Source organism: Pleurodeles waltl, chromosome 1_1 (assembly GCF_031143425.1).
Source record: "Pleurodeles waltl isolate 20211129_DDA chromosome 1_1, aPleWal1.hap1.20221129, whole genome shotgun sequence".
Taxonomy (NCBI): domain Eukaryota; kingdom Metazoa; phylum Chordata; class Amphibia; order Caudata; family Salamandridae; genus Pleurodeles; species Pleurodeles waltl.
The window spans coordinates 178,399,057-178,420,040 of record NC_090436.1 but is presented as its reverse complement, the minus strand read 5'-3'; the positions used below and the strand labels follow the sequence as shown (position 1 = coordinate 178,420,040).

Below are 20,984 nucleotides of genomic sequence, written 5' to 3'. Positions count from 1 at the left end.
AGACAAAAGGGTATTGCATGCAATTTGTTAATTGGAGGATTGTGTACGTGTCGCACAATCAACAAGGTGTCTACATTACTAGTGAACCTGTGATTTCCAACAACAGGGTGGAAGTGGCCTACATGGGAACTTTGAAATTGGAAGGTGCCAATATGTGTTAAATTTGACACTGAGGGATAGGTGGCACTAAATTTTACCTCCAGTTACAATCTCAACACTCGAATTCCCAAACCTGGACCTAATATTCAGCAGTCTTTCCATGGTTTCTAAAACTCACGGTCGGAAAAGAATCTCCTCTGGGGAATGGAGAAAGGTGGCCAGGGATTGGCAGTTGCATTTACCGAAAAGTAAATTAGAGATGTGATTATTTCCCCAGAATAGAATTTTGTGTTGTATTTTTTGTGTGACTAAAGGTGCAAGTATGCATATTTGAATGAAATGTGGCACAGTGTGATGATGTTGTGCAGTACTGTATAATGCGCAAACTGTTGTTTTGAATATATATTGCATGAAACGAAACGTTTCAAGTGTAATGTGCCCTGTAGAATTGGTGAAGCAAAATTAAAAGTTGAATGTATATTTTGAAACAATAAGTAGAAAAGTGGACAAAATACTGCCACTATAAGATTTGTGAAAGATGATTTAATCTGGTATCAGAATATATAAAAGTTAAAGTATTAAACACGCCTAAATATGAAGACCCCCTTAGAGCATATGCAGAAGGTATTCCTCAGTGACAAGAAGAAATTACAGAAGTATAGTCTGCAGAGGTTTAAAGCATTCCAAAAGTATATGTATCCTTGGCCAGAAGAAGCAACGTTCAACAATAGAATAGCATGTTGTCACACACCTCCGAAGTAAATATGCAGCAGCAAAATGAAAGAAAAAGGAAGCCACAGTAGCCTTATGGAGAGTATTTTGTGAGAAGTCAAAAGACTTAACAAGCACATACCACTAAAACCCTGTTGATTGTCCCACCCCCCATATGACCCTATGAGCACCGCACCAGAGTGTAGCTGCAAGAAGCTGCAGTAGGTTTTGAGAACCCTGAAATTGGAACCCCTCCACACTCGGACAGAGACCCCGAAGGTAACCTCACAAATGCTGAAGCCAAAGAGGGCAAGCCCTCCTAGCCAGAAAACAATGGTAGGGGACCCCCAATTTTCAGGGCAATTTGAGGCGCAGTTCGTATTGCATCTAGATCCAGCCTTTCTCCCCAGCAGGTTAAGAGAAAAGAACGGAGTTCAGGGGATAGTTATGACCAATTAAAAATTTCATCAGCAACATCGCATTTGCTTCAGAAAAGAGGTATTAGAGGTAGAGTAATTAGAGAACAGGTGTCCACCTCACAACAAAGGGACATAGGGAATGCAGGGTAGAGTGACTGAGCATAGGACTGTAGATAAGACACAACAGCTAATCTCAAGGAAGCGAGCAGGAGCATAGAAGGACTGAAGGTAGTCCGCCCCCTTCTCAGATGGAGGAGGGAGTCTCACCAGAGAGTGTGCAGGACTGGCTATCACGCATTGAGGGTAGGAGAGAGAGACAAGTGAAGTAAGGAGAGATGGGTACGACGATGACTTTACAGGACAAACTCTGAGAAGTTTTGGGAAACTTTCGAACAGGATAGAATCCATAAACCGGCATGTGGAGAGTATGGGTGAACTGCTTCAAGCCCAATAGGTAGTAGGTCACCCTACTTATGATATCCAAGAGAGCCTACTCATTGACTTAGACTACACAAAAGGGCCATGTGGTGACAGCCTAAACCAACTGATGCAAGGGAATGAGTGAGATGTGCTCCCTAGAAGTAGAAAACCTCGAGCTACAGAGCATGAGCGGTTACAATTCCAAAGCACCCATGGCCAGAATGGGATCTGGCAAAGTTGGGGGGACAGGTGACACTCCACAACAGACCAGCAGAGCAAAAGAGTGCCCAAGCAAATTTGTGCAGCGTGGGCCTCACTCCCAGTAAGAACGTTGCTGAAGGAGAAAATAGCTGGCACATTGTACCATTTATAGATAATTTAGCAGACTGGACCAAGTGGTCAGCTCCACAGATTAGCAATGGCCACAAATGGTTCCTTTGAACCACATGACATGACAAATGCTGAAGATTGCATTCTGTATGATGAGGGTGAGCCAGATTGGGACTACCCTAACATGCTGAAATTTCTGTGTACATGGCAGAAGTACTCCAGACAGCACCATCCCCAGCGTGCCACCACCCCTTTGCATCAGATGCCCCCGATACGTAAGGGACCTGGGGTACCACATTATGTTCCTTGGCCACAAATGGACAAGGAGAACCTCAGAAAACAGTTGCACTGCTTACGGAGGGAGCAGGGAAACGGATCACAGCATTTGAAAAACAAACTGCAGGCATTACCCTGGCAGTAGGGGATGGAAGAGACTGTTTAGTTCCCAGACAGGAGATGAAACAGACAGTATTACAAAAGGCTGGAGTTAGAAATGTGATCCTCACTGATGCCAGGTCTGATGGGTTTCCATTTAATCTGGTCAGACATTTAGTGTGGGACCAGCTGAGGAAAATGTACCCCAATAGACCATACATCGGATCTTTCATGACTCAATCTATGCAACCAAACGAGGAACCCGTACAATACATCAAAAAGATGAAAGAAAAATGGACCGAGAAAGTAGGTTAGGGCTGGGAAGTGACATGAGGTAATGTAGTATTGTTTTATAATGTAGTCAAGAAAGGCTTGCCCCTGGCGTGCAGGACAGCTTAGATAACATAGTGGGCACTGGAGGCCGAGACCTGGGCCCAAACTCAAGCATGCACAATCCATTTTTTGTACGAAAAAGCAAGAGAAAGAAAAATGTAAACAGAATGTAGCAGAGAAAGCAGCAGCCAAGTTGGTGCAGCAGAAATTAGCAAAGAAAGTAGCAATGGAAGGTGCTGTAGTGGCAGCGGTCATTCAGATGACTGCAATATCTGCAGAAACAGTCCAAGGGGCCACCCAACGTCAGTACCCACAACAGCAGAACGATGTAAGGACACAGGGAAGTAGTAGGAGGACAAGGATGAGTAGGAAGAGGTAAGATGGGTCCTCCAAGAAGGGATCAGGCATGTTATTATTGTCAGAGGTTTAATTATCTTAATAAAGACTACAATATGAAGAAATGAGATTAGCAAAATGGAAGAATGGGAGTTTATGATTAATCAGGAAATATGACAGTACAACCAAAGCAAAGTCCACAAATAATATATGTGCCCTAGACGCCCTTGCTAAACGTGCTGCTGCCAGCAATGCCCCAAGCACAGCAGGGACTGCCTCATCAGAATTATTAGCTCCCCACCCCCACAGAGATTCCACTCCAAAGTGGACAAGGAGGTATAGTTATGAGGGGAAGAAATTCTTTCCAGGTGAACCCTGTGGGAGAATAAACACGATGATGATATCCACAGACTATGTCTATGTGTCCAGTCTTGTCTGTAATGCACAGGCCAGATAAGGAACCCAGTGTGACAGTAGCCATCAATGGCAAGAGGTATGCATTCCTCACAGATACAGGAGAAACAAAAGCCTGTATTAGAGAGAGCGTGTTTCCAATTTCCAACAGATCCATGGACACAAAGGGGTTCTCTGGTGAAGTTATAAGGGTTCATTTTACCAAACCAGTGGAGATGGAAGCGAAGTGTGGCACATTGATGGTTGTTTACTTTTCTCCCCAGCTGGCCCAGCAAATTTGTTCAGAAGAGATCTGATGGCCAAATTAAATAGGACCATTCATTTTGAACAAGAGGGTAGCGTGATTTGTTCCACACCTGGAACTCCACCTTCCAGAATAATGGCACTGATGGTAGTTTCCTCCAGCAGAGACCAAATCAGAGCATGACCTAATGATATAGTGACATTTACTACAGCAGTAGCCACCGTCATAGCAGAAACACCAGAGTTACGGGGAAAGGAGGTTCAATTGCCTAAAGAATTCCTTATTAGGCAACAGGGACAGGTCTCTGGGCTGTCAGATATGAGGTGATATTAAAGGCAGAGCCTTTGGAATCAACACCAATCTATGGTCCTCTAATAGCCAGCGACCATTTTCGTGTTTTGTGGGCATGTGTCATCTTCCTTGAGCCAGGAAAGATAGTTAGGGAGATACTGGATGACCAACTGTTTGATGATGACCCCAAGAAAAGAGTTGTAGTTTTTCAGGAAGACATACCACTAAGAACTGTTGTTAAAAGTCAGAACGCTCACACCAAGCAGAGCATTTGATTCAGTAAAAGAAGCAGATCTGTCACTAGTACCAGACACCTTGTGGGCAAAGATTCTCCACGATGTTGGGCTTATCCACACTGCTGCACCATTCCAGATTACATTGAAGGAAGATGCCCTCTTAGCCAGAGTGAAGCAATATTCCCAGTCCCAGGAGGCAGATGAGGGCATCACCCCTACTACACAGGCATTAATAGAGCAAGGGGTAATTTAACATGGAGTGTCTCCTTGCAACATCCCTATTTACCAGGTTAAGAAAGCTAAGGTCAATACTTGCCACATGGTTCAAGACCTGTGCCCTTTGAACAACATATTATTACCAGCATTCTCAATTGTCCCTGACCACTCCATCATTTTGACGAATATTCCTCAGGATGCCAAGTATTTCTCAGTGACTGATCTTAAGAACACATTCTTCAGCATCCCCCTTCCATCCAGACAGCCACTATCTGACAGTGTTCTCAAATCGCGGGACTCAGTACTTGTACTCTCATTTGGCCCAAGGGTATTGCAAGTCCACCAGCATGTTCAACAGAGCAATAAAGAATGATCTGTCAAATTTTCAATGTGACAGCACTCTGTTGGAATATGTCAATGGCATATTGGTTTGTAGTACCAATATGCCATCTACTGAACAACAGTGCAGAAAAGACACCATATCTCTTCTGACCACTTGTCCAGAGAGGATAAGAAGTGGAGAGGGAGAAAATTCAGTACTGCCAGGAAGAACTCCAATATTTAGGACAGTTACTGTTGGCATCAGGTAGGTGTGTAACACCTGAAAGGGCAGCCTCCATTGGGGAAATGACAGTGTCAGAAACTATCAAAGGAATGCAGAAGTTTCTGGGTCTCTGTAACTATGTGAAACAGTGGGCATTTGACTACAGCACACTAATAGCCCCCTTGTTAGCTTCTATCAAACAGGCAAAAGACAGAGGACAGGATACTATGGACATCAGAAGTTAAAAACTGAAATAACAAATGCTCCGGTCTTGGGAACACTGGATTACACCAAGGAGTTCTATTTATTCTGCCATTGCAACTATCAGGTGATGACAGCTGTTCTCACCTAGAGAAGCACAAACAGATTGCTTACTTTATTGGGCTGCTGGACTCAATAATGAAAGGACACCATCCCTGTGAGCAGGCTCTAGCCACTGCAGCCTTTGCAGTACAGAAGAGGACTCCCATAGTAATGGGGCACCCTGGATACTGTATGCAGAACATGCAGTAGTTGCTATTATTCAGAAGGCCAAGACCACTCTGACTACTCAAAGGGTGTCAGGATATGAGGTGATACTGTTACTACCGGTTGTGAAGTGTCATACAGTGAATCTTGCGACATTCTTTGCCCACCCAATATTAAACCCTGAGGAGGATGCCCACAACAATGCAACACATAGTCCCAACGATTGCAGTCAAACCACAGAGGATCCTATGCCAGGTAGCATTGTATACACTGTTGATGGTTCCTCTGCAATTAATCAACAGACAGGAATTAGACACACAGTGGTAGCAGTAGTCAAGGTTCAGCAGCACGGTTCCTCTGATACACTGTAGGTCATAGCACAATTGACATTACCCACACATTATTCTGCCCAGGCAGCAGAACCGCATTAAAAGTGGCCCTTAAGCAAGGAGCAGGAGACGTAATTACCATATATTCAGAATCAGTGTATAACAACCACTGTGCACTCAAGCATCATGAGATGGAGCAAGAGAGGGTTTCCTAAGTCAGATGGCAGGCCTGTGATGCACATAAACCTCTTAGAGGCTCCAACAGAGGCACCTGCATTACCACAGGCAGTGGCGGTTGTGAAGTGTGCAGCACACACAAGTGGACAGAATTTTGTGTCCTGGGGTAATGCACTAGCAGAAGATCAGGCAGCTAAGGATGCAGCTACTATCAGACCCACAATCTGCCCCCCTTTTGGTGGCTCAGACTGCCTCACTAATGAAGTGTGGATCTAAGACAACCACATACAAAGACACACCTCATTACACTAAGACAGCTAGATTACACCTACGACAACTGCAGGAAGCTGTTTCTTCGCACAAAAAGCAGTTATGAGAAGATAAAGGTTGCATCCAGTCAGGGGAGGACCTAGTGTATAGACAGCTATCTAAGGGAAACCCAGTAATGCCACAGGCTTTGCTTGCAATCACCCAGCCCACACTACCCAAGGGTATTTGGCAACACAAATACAAGACAGGTTGGTCCCCAATTTACATGACATAATTACTATGTATCTGCACAGCTGTACAAATGTGTCAACAGTACTCCCCTAATCCTACCTTAAAAGTGATAAGTTACACCATTTGACGACCACAAGGTCCCTTTAAAGCCCTTAATTTGGACTTTGAGAATATGATCAGTAGATGCAATAACTACAGGTGCCTCATTGTGGTGGCCTTCCCTTTCTCCCGATGGGTTGAAGCGGGACCATGCATCCATTGTGATGCCAACTCAGCAGCCACATTCCTGGTTCTTGAAGTGTTTCCACAAGGAGGAATCCCAGAAATGATCAGATCCGACAATGGAACTCATTTTTCCAGCACACTATTTGAACACATCACAACACTGTTAGGGATAAAGCACAAATTGTCCTCTGCACACCACCCCCAAAGTATGGTGGAGCGCCTGAATGGCCTCTTGAATTGCAAGATCAACAACCTATGTACTACTTGTAACAATGGTTATACTGTATGCCAATAGCACTGTTTTCCCTGAGTAATACACCAAGTTTAGCTCATCACTTGAGCTATCAATTAGCGGCAGGAACGTCTATCAGTGTCCATGTCGCTGTTACTAGAAGCAAACTTCGGGGAGAAAGGTTGTCACAGACACTGAATGATGAAATGCGTAAGTACTTGTATGAAGTGATGAAGTGTACAAAGTTAATCTCCAAACAGGTAACCTAGGGAAAAGAAAACCACGCCAATGCTGAGGTCGAGGTGAAAGCAGGAGATAAAGTGTTTATACGCAATTGGGTCCATGAATGGAAGGGGACATGTTTCAAGGGCCCCTTCACAGTAACCATGGTCACACCAACTGCCCTCTAGGTGGACGGCAGGAAACCCTGGATTCATCACAGCCATGTGTGTCTCGTCCCAGCCTTTCACCAAGAGTAATGAATAATGCAAATGGAACAAGAGAGGGGACCGAGATTGTCACCTCAAAAGCACCCTCTTTCAACTGTGTTTTTTTTTTTTTTTTTTTTTTTTTTTTTTAAAGAGACCACAAAAGATATGCATTTTTATGCTTTTCTTTTGTCTCTCAATATTATCCTTTTTTCTCTTTACTAGCAAGTCACCCTCTAATTCTAATGTCTCATGTTTTGAGAGAGCTCTCCATTAGCAATGTGACCCCCAATCCCCACGCTAAATTGTCAGATAACTTCTGGTATCAGCACATGTCAGAGATCGGTGCAGAGGCCACAAATGAGTCATGCTTCCTGTGCTCCCTAATGCCTTATGCTATTGGGCCAGACAGACTGCACCCCACGAAAGAAGTACCCTCGAACCTAGCTCCTTTTTATTACATCTGTACTTGTGCAGAATTAAGGCCCAAATGCAGTTAACACATGTCAAAGTAGTATGCATCCAAGTTAATGATACAAAATATGACGCTTTACCAGAAGTGCTATACATTCACACAAATAGGCAGGAAATCAAGGAAGAAATATCACGTATGCGAAAGACAGCTCGCCCCCCACCACTGTAGATTGGACCCAGATCATCCTAGATCTTGAATTTCTAGGAGTAACATGCCCACCAACTGAATGTAACAACAATTTTTTTAATCCTTTACCACCAGATTGTGTCCAAAGGTCAGGGTTTAGAGTGACAGGGTCAGTTTTTGCCCACGCTCAGTGGCATCCCAACATTGAATTTTCCTGTAGGGCTATGTCTTTATGGAATGGCACTGATGTCAGCCAGAATGCAAAATATATATACCCACCTGGGACAAGAATTCAGCGCTGTACTTGGGTAGATAGTACTGTAAGTCCCCAGACTATAATGAAACTAACTTGTTTCTGTTGGCACCATTAACATAGGTTGAAATATTGGTTGCAAGATCACAGTCTTCCACGCTAACATGCAAGGGTGCACCTCTGGCCTTATGGATTACTTCTGGCAGTGTGGAGAACTGCTGTATGCACAGTTACCACCCAACTGGGGAGAGATCTGTTCCATAGTGAGTTTCCACGCTCCAGTTTTGTGATCCTGGAATAAACATATCTGCTTTGCATAAACACCCCCATTGAGGCATCCAACGACCTAGCTACATCACAGCCGAAGGAAGAGAACTGCAGAGTATTATGGTACAAGCACCTGGAATGAAGTTCCCCAGGATTATCGCCTGTTCAATGATGCTGAAATTTTCTTTGGGAGCATATTGCCATTTATCCACGCTAAGGCAACAGCTTGTTGGCTCCAAATCACAAGGTGGAAACTCCTCAAGGACATCAACACCACCAATGATGGCTTCAATGCCATAAAAGAGGAACTGCGTGGCCTAAGAATGATGGTACTGCAACAACATCATGTACTGGGACTTATGACAGCCATGCAAGGCAGGGTGTGCAGACAGGAACGGCATGCTGCATGTTTATTCAAGCAAATGATACAGAAAATAGAACTTTGTAAATTATGCAGTGTCTGTATTGCTTCTGACAAACTAAAATGATAGATGAAGGAAGTCCCCACATAGTTGGTTCAGGGGTTGGTTTGTGTCTCTACCGTCATGGATGTCGGGAATGTAGGGGGGCTTTGTTATCAATAACTGATATGCCACAGATATATTGAATGATACAAGTAATTTTAGCATGTGTCAGGAGAGCAGGCGCTAAAGCGGGAGGGATGTTTTTAGTTAGGACACCAACACAGGCAGTAGATTCCCAGGGCAACCTGTATAACCTGGTGCCAAGGAAAGACCAACATCTGAATGAAGTAGTTGAAATATCAACTAGAGGGGGAAATGTTGTAGGAAATGTAAAAAATTAAACACAAAGTAGAAAATATGAAACACGAAAAAATAAAGCAGCATCAAACCCATGCAGAAACCCCGTAGCTGTTCATAGTTAAAAAAACAGTTTAGGCCCAAATCCCACACTGATAAACAAGGTGAAAAGTGCACTGAAGAATGTAGTAGAATAGGAAACTTGAAAGGGTTTTTAGTTAAAGACCAACTCATGTCTAACTGAACCAAAAGCATTTACAACATCAGCACAAAAAGTCCTGTGGCAGACACTCCGTGCCTTTATAAAACAGATTGTGGCCTGATTAGACAATAGGTTCATAATCACATTAGTCCAGAGCACACAGGCGCTTCATTAAACTTTGGGTGCAGGGAAGAAACTAAATTCTGACCACACTGAGGCCTCAGGCACACAATGCTGTCAGCACACACTAAGGAAATTGCATCAACCATGAAACACCTAAACATTCTTAGGCAAAAGAATGCCTTGTCATAAAGCACTGCCAAAGAATAATGATGAATGTGTAATGGTTTAGTTCAGGAATTCAGGGTTGTGGGGGTCACATATATTTATGTGTTTTTCCTTCTTAAATCTGTAGCTTGCAAATTACCTATCATTTACTATGTGCAATAAACCAATGTATTGATTTGTATAAAAAGGCCTGCCTGCGAACAGGCATTCAAGAAAGAAACGCAGAGATAGCTTGAGCAGGGCTGAGGTGCAGTCTGCAGTGTTTTTCTCCCCGTCGCAAGTCAGTAAATATTGTCTTTGGATTGCCAAGAAGAGTCTGCGTGGTTAGTTGAGTTGGGAGTGTTTGTCTACCCTGTAACATTACCTTCTCTTCTGAACAAATATCAAACGTAACTGGTGAAATAAAAATGGCATGTCCTAAGAAGATAAAAACTGTTAAGGCATTAGAACTCAATTAACCCATACTGGTCAAGTCAAAATACAGCTGAGACAATGGCAACTCCTTCCTTAACAGCAGGCAAACCCCAGAGAAGTGTGTGTTAAGTTCAAGCAGGACCAACAATGTTAAAGCCAAAAACAAAGCACAATAGAATTCCAAATCCAATTAAGAAAAGAGATAAAAAATAAAGAGTAAACAGACACCAAGATCACCAGAATAGGTTAAGGATAACTGGAGGTATGGGTTTTTAAATTGCAAAGCATAAAATCCCTAGAAGGAGTCAAGTGCAATGGAAAAACAGTAGTTTGTATGGACCTAGACTTAAGCAGACCAAGACTTAGGCACTACTTCAGGCCGACTAGGAAGGAGCAGTGGTCAGATAATCAAAGAGGGTTGTCCCAGTAATAGGTGTAACCTTCAGACGTAGTTTCTAACTGATGGGTAAGCTTCTTTTGGTCATTCCTGCAGCCTTTAGGTCCTCATGCTAGGCTTCTGGACACCAGGCTTCTCTCCAGCTGGGTCTATTTCTGTTTATTCAGCTAGGTCCTTTTGGATTTGTGAATCCCTTGGTCTTTGATGTCCCTCATTAAGGTGAAAAGGAGACCAACCAACTGGTTTTTGAGGAGCAGTTCCAGTCCCTGGGAACCAGCAGGATTCAGAAGTCCGCATGTTGAGTTCTCTTCTTACAGCAGGAGCCAGGATTATTCTTCCTAGCAGGGCCTTATTCAGATGGAGTCTTTCCAAGTCCAGGAATGTTCTTTAAAAGAGGTGGTGGAGGTGCCAGATTTATTCTACGCACTAGCCAGTCACTGAAGGTATTCTACCACCCAATCCTAACAAATTTCTTGCAGTCCTCACCACCTCCATTTAAAGCATGTCCTCTTTGCCTTACTGTAGCATTATGCAGGGGTATCTCCAAGTCAAAAGAGATAGTGCTACATCTGCCCTTTTTCTGCCAACTGTTTCAGGGCACCGACACCGCCCTCCTTGCCGCCACAGACTACATCAGAAGCCACCTCGACAATGGAGAAACATCAGCCCTCATCCTCCTAGGCCCATCATCCGCCTTTGACACAGTATGTCACCACACCCTAAAATCCCGTCTCCACGCAGCAGGAATCCAGGACCAGGCCCTCGAATGGACCGCATCCTTCCTCGCCGGCAGAACCCAAAGAGTCCGCTTCCCCCCGTACCAATCCAAAGCCTTCAACATCATCTGCGGCATACCCCAGGGCTCATCCCTCAGCCCGACGCTGTTCAACATCTACATGGCCCCCCTCGCACAAGTGGCCCGTCAGCACAACCTCAACATCATCTCCTACGCCGACGACACCCAACTCATCCTCTCCCTCACCAAGGACCGCACACCGCCAAAACTAACCTCCACAAGGGACTAAAAGCCATCGCCGACTGGATGGGAGACAGCCGGCTAAAACTGAACTCGGACAAAACAGAGGTCCTCATCCTTGGGCGCACCCCCTCCGCCTGGGACAACTCATGGTGGCCGTCCACGCTGGGTCCCCCACCGACGCCCACCTACAGCGCACGAAACCTCGGCTTCACCCTCGACTCCTCACTCCACATGTCAAATCAGGTCAGCGCCATCTCCTACTCCTGCTACAACACCCTCCACATGCTTCGCAGAATTTCCAAATGGATCCCAACAGAAACAAGAAAAACAGTAACCCAGGCCCTTGTCAGCAACAGACTACTACGGCAACGCCCTCTACACCAGTATCTCATCCAAACTCCTCCAATGCCCACAACATGCCTCCACCCGACTCATCCTCAACATCCCTCGACCACTGCCACATCACCCCCCACCTAAGAGACCTTCACTGGCTCCCCGTCAACAATAGGATCACCTTCAAGCTCCTCACCCACGCACACAAGGCACTCCAGAACACCGGACCATCATACCTGAACAACAGACTCAGCTTCTACACCCCCACCCGGCATCTCCGCTCCGCTAACCTCGCCCTCGCCTCCGTCCCCTGCATCCGACGCAAATCTTCCGGCGGCAGATCATTCTCTTACCTCGCCGCCAAGACCTGGAACACCCTCCCGCCGGATCTACGACAGACCCAGCACCTTCTTTCCTTCAGAAAACTACTCAAGACTTGGCTCCCCACCCACCCCCCCCCAGCACCTTGAAACCCTCACGGGTATGTAGCGCGCTTTACAAATTGATTGTTTGACTGATCTGCTGCTACATAAATAATTCCTGCTAAGTGGTCAGCGGTTAACACCCACTGGCCTTTTTTGGGCCCAGAGGCAAACTATTGTCCTCTAAGTCAGAGTTATTGCCTCTTCACGCCAAAGATGTATATTCCAGATCTGGAAGTGAGACTGATGGCAGAATTAGCCGTTCCTCCGACTGTGTCTGGGGACCAAGTGTCTAAGGGGGTCCTGGGAATCAACAGGAGAAGCCCACCTTAGCATTTGTAAGCCAAAAGAGGAAGCGGTCATTTTTCTGCCAAGTATCCAGCTAATCCTTACTAAGTGGTCAGCAGTTAACACTCACTGGCCTTTTCTCAGGCCACAGACAAGCCATTGTCCTCTGAGCCAGGGTTGTTTCCTCTCCCAGCCAATGAGTGCATTCCAGCTCTAGTGGTGCGATGATAGGCAAACCTAGTGTAAAGCCAGTTTTGGCTAAGGCTTCCTGTTGTACTTTTTGTTTTTTTTCTTTAAATAAACAAAGTACATTTTCTATTTAAGTTTATTCTGATTTTTCCATTAAGTCAGATTTTAAATCTAAACAGGGAATGTAACTTTGAAATATTTTCTAGCCTTAGCCTAAGTGGACTTGAAAAATAAAGATTTTACCAGGCCTCTTCGGGAAAGTTCAGGCCCGGTCTACAAAGCAAAATAGCCTTGGGGTTTTATTTCACTGTGAGGCACATTATCTTCAATACATAGTGCGCCTTATTTTTATTTATTTTTTTAGCACATAATTGAAGGCAATTTTAGGGGTGACTTATGATTAAATAAAAATAGGCTTTTCTACATGACATGGCTACAAGACATGTTCTCCTGTCATGTGTCACTGCAGCACATTTAAACTGCAGCCTAGCCAAAGCAGTGGTGATGATTCTGGCAGAAATGTATTTTTGTCATGTAATTAGGTAATGCAAATACACACTGCAACCTATATATAAACATCTAACTTAATCACCATTTACAATGGACTTACTGGGAGGGTAAATAGGGCAAAGAGGAAGTTCTAATGACCAACACATGACTTAGCGGGTAAGCACAGCCACTTTGCTACTGTTCAACAGTAGTTAAGTCCACAAAGCCAGCAAAATTAGGACCCAGAACGAGGTGAAAATCTGGGGTCACCATGCAGAAAAGGTGCATTTGGTACAGTCCTCATCTCAAGAAGCAGAAACCAGCAGTTTAACTTTAAGATCGCAGCTCATGATAAATATTTGACTTGATAAATGAGAAGTTAGGAAGTGAGGGTCAGTGATCACAGATGTTAAGCAGAAAACAGTTGTTTGGGCTTTACAAAGTTTCTTACACAGAGTAAACAGAGAACAACACAATCAAGTAAGTGAGACATCCAATAACATACAGCTTACTCGAAGCTGCAACATTTTCCTTGCAAAGTTGGATGGAAAAGGCGAACATCCCAACGCAATGGGGTTTGTAAAATAACACTGGCTGTGATTTTAAATTGCAGTAAAAGGAGCTTTAAACAGTTGTTATGCTTGCACAAATTAGCGATGGGAGATCAAAGTCACAATCCCAACACTCTGTGCTCTATTTTACTTAGACAAGTTGAGTACGCCATATTTTGGCTAAGTAACAAACAACTGCCACCTGTTTAAATGAAACATTCTACAAATGTTGAACAATTTTTAAACTTGGTTATGAAAACTTAGCAACCTTATGCAGCCCGTAGAAAAGTAAACAAGCCCAAATTTACCTTCTTTATTGTCTTCGTCTGTACCAAAGCAAGTTCCCGGTTCTCATCGGCCACGTAGAGAGCCAGTTTCACGTATGGATCACTGAAACATAGTTAAAATGGGCATTTCAATTTAATGACTAAGACAACAAGCTACAGTATTTTGTGCATTAAAACCAATTAAACGCGAACCTTTAAAAAAAAATATTTGTATTCAGCTTTCTCCAAACGTAGTACAGTTTGAGTCAGTGGACACAGCACACCCTTCCCGTACATTACATTTAAAATATAACAGCCAGACGTTGTCATTCCATCCCTTTAGGCAGTGACCTTGCCCCCATCTCCTCCCAATATCAAGAAAACAGAATTGAACAGTCTCCGTCCTGCAATACTGTACATCCTTCATTAGCCAATGGGCTGTGACTAATAAGGTGTTACTAGGGCAGTTTGGTGGGTTCCCCATGATCCCCAGATCTTCTCCCATTTTTTTAAAGACACCCTCTACCTTCGCATATCACTTTTCCTGCATTTCGGCACCAACCCATATCCGTCCGCCACTCAGGGATAGTAGGTGGTTGCGTCTTCCTCCCCCTCCCCCAACATGCTAGCGATGTTCCTCTTAGCAACTATGGCCCAATTAGCAAGCCAGAGTGCTGCATACTGGGCCACGTCCGCTCCCCCTTTAGGTTAAGTAGCAGCCACTTAACATCCAAAGTGATTGACAGTGTTGTCACCAATTCTGCGATTCCCTTCCAGTACGATTGGATCTGCGGACAGGACAACAGGATATGTATAAATGTGTCCTGCTGTCCACAACCTCGCAGACAGGCCCCGCACATGGACCTTCCTATCTCGTGAAGCAGGGTTGAGGTGTAGTATGCCCGATGTAGGACACGTAATTGAATCAGGCCTGGACCCTGCTTGAGTCACTATTTCTCTGGAGCTTTGTAGTGCTTCTTTTCATTCCTCGTCTTCCATGTGTCCCACGTCAGTCTCCCACCTGTAGAGGTCCTAGCACCTCGGGGGCATTATTCATGATTTTTTTTTTTTTAATATATTAGTGAAGTGGCCTTTTATCTCATAGGGTCCAGTAGGGTTTTGTCCTCTAGTGGTGAGGAGTCTTCTATATATGAACCCCAAGGAAGATGAACTCCAAGGGCATCTGTAACCTTTCAGTAATGAAAGGGTTCTTAGTTTGTAAGCTGAAATTCTGCCTACAATTCCGCAAAAGTCTGAGGTCCCTCCCCTTTCCAGATATCTCCCAGCTTCTCTATGCTTATAAGGTCCCACTTAGAGAGGCCCCTTCAGTCCCCTGATTTCAAACATGAGATCATATTCCAGAGTGGGGTCTGTTCCGTCAGTTTACTCGCCCATCCGAGAAAATGCTTGGCAGCCCGCCATATATCAACAACTGCCTGGGTATGGACCATCGTTATTGTTCGTAGTTTATGCTGGTACAAGATGGGAAGGTATTCTCTAGTTCACATTGCCTCCCTATCCAACTATACTGTTGGTTCTTGTCAGTCTGTGAATACCCAATCATTAAACACAACCAGCTGGGATGCACAGTAATATTTATGAACATCAGGGATGGCAAGCCCCTCATCATACACTCCTCTCTGGAGTTTATTTAGAGCAACCCTGCCGGTCCTCCGTCCCAGAGCAGCAATCGGACTTCCTGGTCTACCTTCAGGAGGAATTTGTGGTGAACAGGGAATTTTGTAAAGCATAAAGTAACAGGGGTAGAGCCATCATTTTATACAAGGCCGCTCGGCCCATCAGTGATAGTTTCCACCAGTGGCCTGCACCCTGTCGGAGCCTATCTATGATCTTGTATAGAATTTTTACGATTAATTTCCCAGCATCTTTGGTAATGTAGGTCCGCAAGTAATTGAAGCCATCCAATTGTATGGGAATTGACAGTGCCAGTAGCAACCAAGGAACCCATTCCCCCTGCAAGCGAAAACGGACATGACTACCCAGAATTTATACAGTAGCCGGAGTGAGTCCCAAAAAATGCATAAAACACCATCAACTGGGGACTGGGATATAGTAGTACGTCATCTGCATATAAGGAGATCCGTTCCTCCCATTTTTCGCCTCCCCCTGCACCCGAATTAAGGGGGTTTGTCCTCACCCATGCCACCAGGGGTACTAAAGCCAGAGCCAATTGCATAGGGGACAGTGGGCATCCCTGTTGGATTACTTTCCAGGCAATACAGTCTGTGTAAAGGTATCAATTCACTCTAACCCTCGCTATTGGCTTTGTATATAGAAGGCAGACCCAAGCACATAACTTGAGACCAAAGCATCTGAAAGCGGCAAACAGATAGCCCCATTCAATGCTATCAAAAGCCATTTGCGCATCCAGTGATAACCCTACAGCAGGTACATGTTCAGGTGTCTTTGTTAGGAGTAATAACCCATACAGTCTACGAAATAGTCTACGCAAGTTTAAGCATAAACCCTGACTGATCAGAGTGTATCAATGTGGCGATTACTTTGCGTAAACGTAGTGCTAATGTGTTTGCCAGCACATTGGCCTCCACATTTTGGAGTGAAATGGAACGATAAGAGGAGCACTTGTGGCATCTTGAATTCGTAGCACATCCCCTCACCACTGATCGCATTTCTCTAACCACGCAAGTAGTCTGCCAGCTTTATTGCCGACTTTGTAGAGATGTCTTTGCATGCACAGTGAATGTTTCCTGGCTATATGTTCGGCCAGTGACCGAAACTCACTACTGAACCCGGAGCTCATGGCACCACTGTGCGTATGGTGGGTTTGGGGCCTCTGGTCTCTAATTCCTGTATTTCTCTTTCCAGCGCATCTAACGCCACACGTTTTTCTTTTTTTGACCCCACAATCATAGAGCAGGCCTGACCCGGAAGCACAGTTCTGAATGTCTCCCACAGTATACTAGGAGACTGAACTGTTCCTGTGTTTTCCTGAAAGTAATGCCCCACCATTTTCCTAAGTTGTGCCATCTTATCCTCATCTTTAAAGTACCAAGTGTCTTTGAGCGGCATGGCCTACGACTTTGGGAGAGTCCCCTGCAATGTCACCATTAGGGTAGAGTGGTCAGATATCCCTCTAGTTCCATGCTTACTCTCTAAACCTGTAGGTGGTCATGTGGTGAGTCATTAAGTAGTTGAGTTGGGAGGCACTAGAGTGGGCTGCTGACTAAAATGTATATTGGAGGTCCAAGGGATTAAGCTGTCTCCAGAGATCAGTAAGGCGTCCATGAAGGTTGGCAGCGGAGAGGGCCGCGACTCGCGGGCACCTGGGCCTGATGTATCTGTCAGAGGGTCCTTTACAGTGTTCCAGTCCCCACCCATCGCTAATATGCCTGGGGGCCAGTGTATCACTAAGGGCAGGTTGTGTTGTTGCATGCATATTCGGTGGGAGATAAACTGACCAGATATATGGGGTACATCTACGCCAACTCCCGGTTTGCCCCACATACTCCCCAGGGGCTCGTGCCAAGTGGACTGAGAGATGTATGGGGGTGATTTCTTTATCGTTATTCCTGTCCCCCTGGAATCCGATGTAAAACTAGAGTGTGCTGTCTGTTTAGGGCTTGATGGAGATTAACCTTCTAGTGCATCTCCTGTATGAGAACTGTATCTTGGGAGTGCCTTTTCAAGAAGTGTAGTTCCATGGTCCTTTTAATTTTACTTCCCAGCCCAGACCTGTAATTAACATTACAGGTCACTATCAGGAGCTCAGTCTTGGAGGGGAGGAGTCTTGCTCTGTATCTCAGTCATCCGTCACGCCCATTACATCTTTGCGATTTGATCCCCTTTGTAGATTGCAAATGCGCCACCTGTATCAGTCCCCCGACTCATTCACATTTTTATACTGTGTTGCACCCCTGCAAAGATATATAGCAATTAGAACTATCTTCAACATTTGCACTAAAACTCAGCACAATTCTAACACCTCGATGGTCTGAGGAAAAAAAAAAAAAAAGATAATACGGAGGTCTCAACTTTCCCAGTTACCACCTCAGTAGTTCATCTAGTCCACGTTGAGTGCTTTCTGGGATCTGTAGTCCTTTGGATCCCTTCTAAAGCCAAGACTACAAATCCCAGAATGGAAAGTAAACAGCTGGACTGGTTGAACTACTCGTACTTTGAACTGGGAATCTTAAGTATTCCAATACCATCATGGCATGCCTTTCACACATTGTTCTACAAACATTCCAAACACAAACCCATTAGCGTTCATTAAACTATAAATAGCGCAGTAATTTCAATTTAAAGCAAGGCCTCATTCCTGCCACCTTCTGAACTCCACACTGACCAGGTAAAGCTACTTCCCTTCCAGGTGCTTATGACAATTGTGGAGTGTCACCTATTCGGCTATCGGGCAACCGCTGCCCGTCCTTTAGGGCGGAGGGGCCACCCCCCCACCTTTTGCCCCTCATGAAGAGTGTCTGTCAGGCTGAGCAAAGGTCAGCCTGACGGACACTCTTCATGTTCAGATCAGGCAGCCAGGAGTGAGACATGCGCGATTTGCGCAGATTCCATGCTGTCTGAGCTGAACTTTGCTGGGCTGAAGAAGTCACAGCTCCTAAGGGCGTGATTTCCACAGCTCAGCAAAGGTGCTTCGAGGCCCTTCCCCTCTGTGACGAGGGGAAGCGTCACCCATTGTATTCAACCTGGGCGCTTCAGGTTTAAGCCCTGAAGCGCCCAGTGCGAGTGTCAATCAGTGACACCTTGTCAGAGAGTGGGATGGGGTCAGCAGTCTCACTGACCCCATCCCACTCTGTGGGAAGTTGGGACTGCTGCCTGCCCTCATTGGCCGACAACCCTCCTGGGACCTCCGAGGCTGAAGAGGTAGGGGAGGGGGGGGGCACATGTGTGTGCCTTTTTTAAATGAATGTTTGGTGCGTGTGTGTATGTTTGAGTGTTGTGAATGGATGTGCGTGCGTGTGTGTGTGCTGCCCACCCCCATCCTTCCCAAAATTACCGGCCGCCACTGCTATTGTGTATCTAGCAGAATCTTTTAGAACCTCAAGTGGATTCAAGATGTATTCAAAGGTGCTTAAGCATTTCAAACACTATTGAGTTTAACTTGCCAGACTTGCACCACAACCTTTAGTCGATGCCTAAAACATTACAGACAACCTTGTTTCATAATTTCCAGCTTTAAAAAAAAAAAAAAAAAAAAAACTGTTCCTCTTTTCCTCCACACCCACTCCCTCCTCCCCACCCACGGCTGCGAAATAACTCACCACAGAAGTGTCCTGTCAAGGGCTTTGATAGAATAAAGCATTTTCAGTGTGGCACGTTTGTTTTGCTAATACTGAACTATGTACACTGATAGGAAAGGTTTGTCAATAAAATGCAGAAGATCGTAAACACAGTGTCAGTGATGATGTCGAGTGAGAAAGCCACAACTTTCAAGTTCCAAAAGCAAAGATTAACTTTTTCAGGGTTTAAAATTATACTAAAAAGCAGAATCGACGACATCTTCAATTTCAGAAATCGTTTCATGTAATAAATTGCGGTCTGGTAAATTGCATAATTGTCACTTGTAAAGTGCGCATATTTCTTGTGAGGTCTAGGGATTTTGTGCTAAGTGTGCTACCGCATAAGAGGGCTGCTTCCACACGGCATTCGTGCCTTTCGCAATTTTTTTTTTTCCACCAGCTCACCATTTGAAACAAGAATAATAGTATAATGATTTCACATTTACTTTCGAGTTTCGAGTTTCAACTGTCAAATCAGTTGCAGAGAAATCATCCGCAAAGCAAGCATTACAGCAACAGCAAGTTATAAAGATGCATAAACCCATCCAGTTTATTTAAGCCACATGATAAACATTGCTAGTCATGCAGTACACATCAGCTTTCACTTCATGCAAAACATTTCTTCGAGTCTCAGTTTTCCGCCCTCTTATTTTTAGTTGGGCGCGCAAAGCGCTCCGTGCCTCTTCTAATCTCTCTTTAGGGGATTTTAACCACACCCACGTTACGTCAGTCACTTTCATTGGTTCATGGGCTTGTCGTTTAAAATCGGCTTGTTTTAGTCCGTGAAAGGCATGCATACGTCATGCCTTTTCCGGTGTCTAGCCCTCCTCGAGCGCAATGGTAAACTACTGGAAACATATGAAGCTCCATGTTTTCCGTATAGTTTCTGGACTACTTTTTCTTTCACAACGCGACAGCGTTCTTTTTTTTTTTTTTTCATTTCATTTCATTTAACGTGGCAAGAAAAGTCCAGTTACGAGTTTACAACCCTAGTAGCTCTAACTTGAAAACTTGAAAAAATAAACAGCAATTTGTCAAAAGACATAGCCAGACAAAGTGACAAGATAAATATAAAATTTAAAGGCATCTTTATTTATTGCTTGAACATTCACGACCCACCAAAAATCAACTTGTGCTGCACCAGTGGGTGGTGACCCACAGTTTTGAAAACACTGCACTATGCAGTCATTCTAAAAACAGTTCTTAACAGTCATATTACATACTGACATATTATAAATAAGTTAAAGAAAAAACAAGAAAAGAACATAGCCTGCCTTCATTAAGATGAGTCTAAGTCAATAACCTCTATGAGGTTGAAATATGTAACAAATACTCCCTGCACCCACCTAGATCTCCTAAAATATACCCCTGCTTTCGAAACCCGACTGTCTAAGTCCTGAGCTTCTTTAAATTCTCTTTTATTCCCAGACAACAGTGATTTATTTGCCTTTCAACCCTTCAGAATTAGAATCCTAGAAATTGCAAATGCATGGACAATTATCGGTGTAACTTGATCTCCAAAAATTGTGGCCGTATCATGAATGGAGTTGCTTGTGTGACCTGCAGTGGCATGGAATACAACTTCTCAGAATTTCTGAGGAGCTGGGCATCTCACAAATATATAAGGTTTATAGGATGCAGTCTCCACACATCTGGGATATAATGCTTGGTCCTAAA

General features: G+C 44.5%; 1 protein-coding gene across 4 annotated transcripts in view; it reads right to left on the bottom strand.

The window, feature by feature from the left end:
• NEDD4L (NEDD4 like E3 ubiquitin protein ligase) overlaps window positions 1-20,984 on the bottom strand; it is a 945,521-nt gene that overhangs the window by 592,694 nt on the left and 331,843 nt on the right. For all 4 annotated transcript variants that reach the window (XM_069220149.1, XM_069220140.1, XM_069220132.1 and 1 more), the window contains exon 3: window positions 14,071-14,152. In XM_069220149.1, the coding sequence (XP_069076250.1) occupies window positions 14,071-14,152 (82 nt within the window). The remainder of the gene's footprint in view (window positions 1-14,070; window positions 14,153-20,984) is intronic.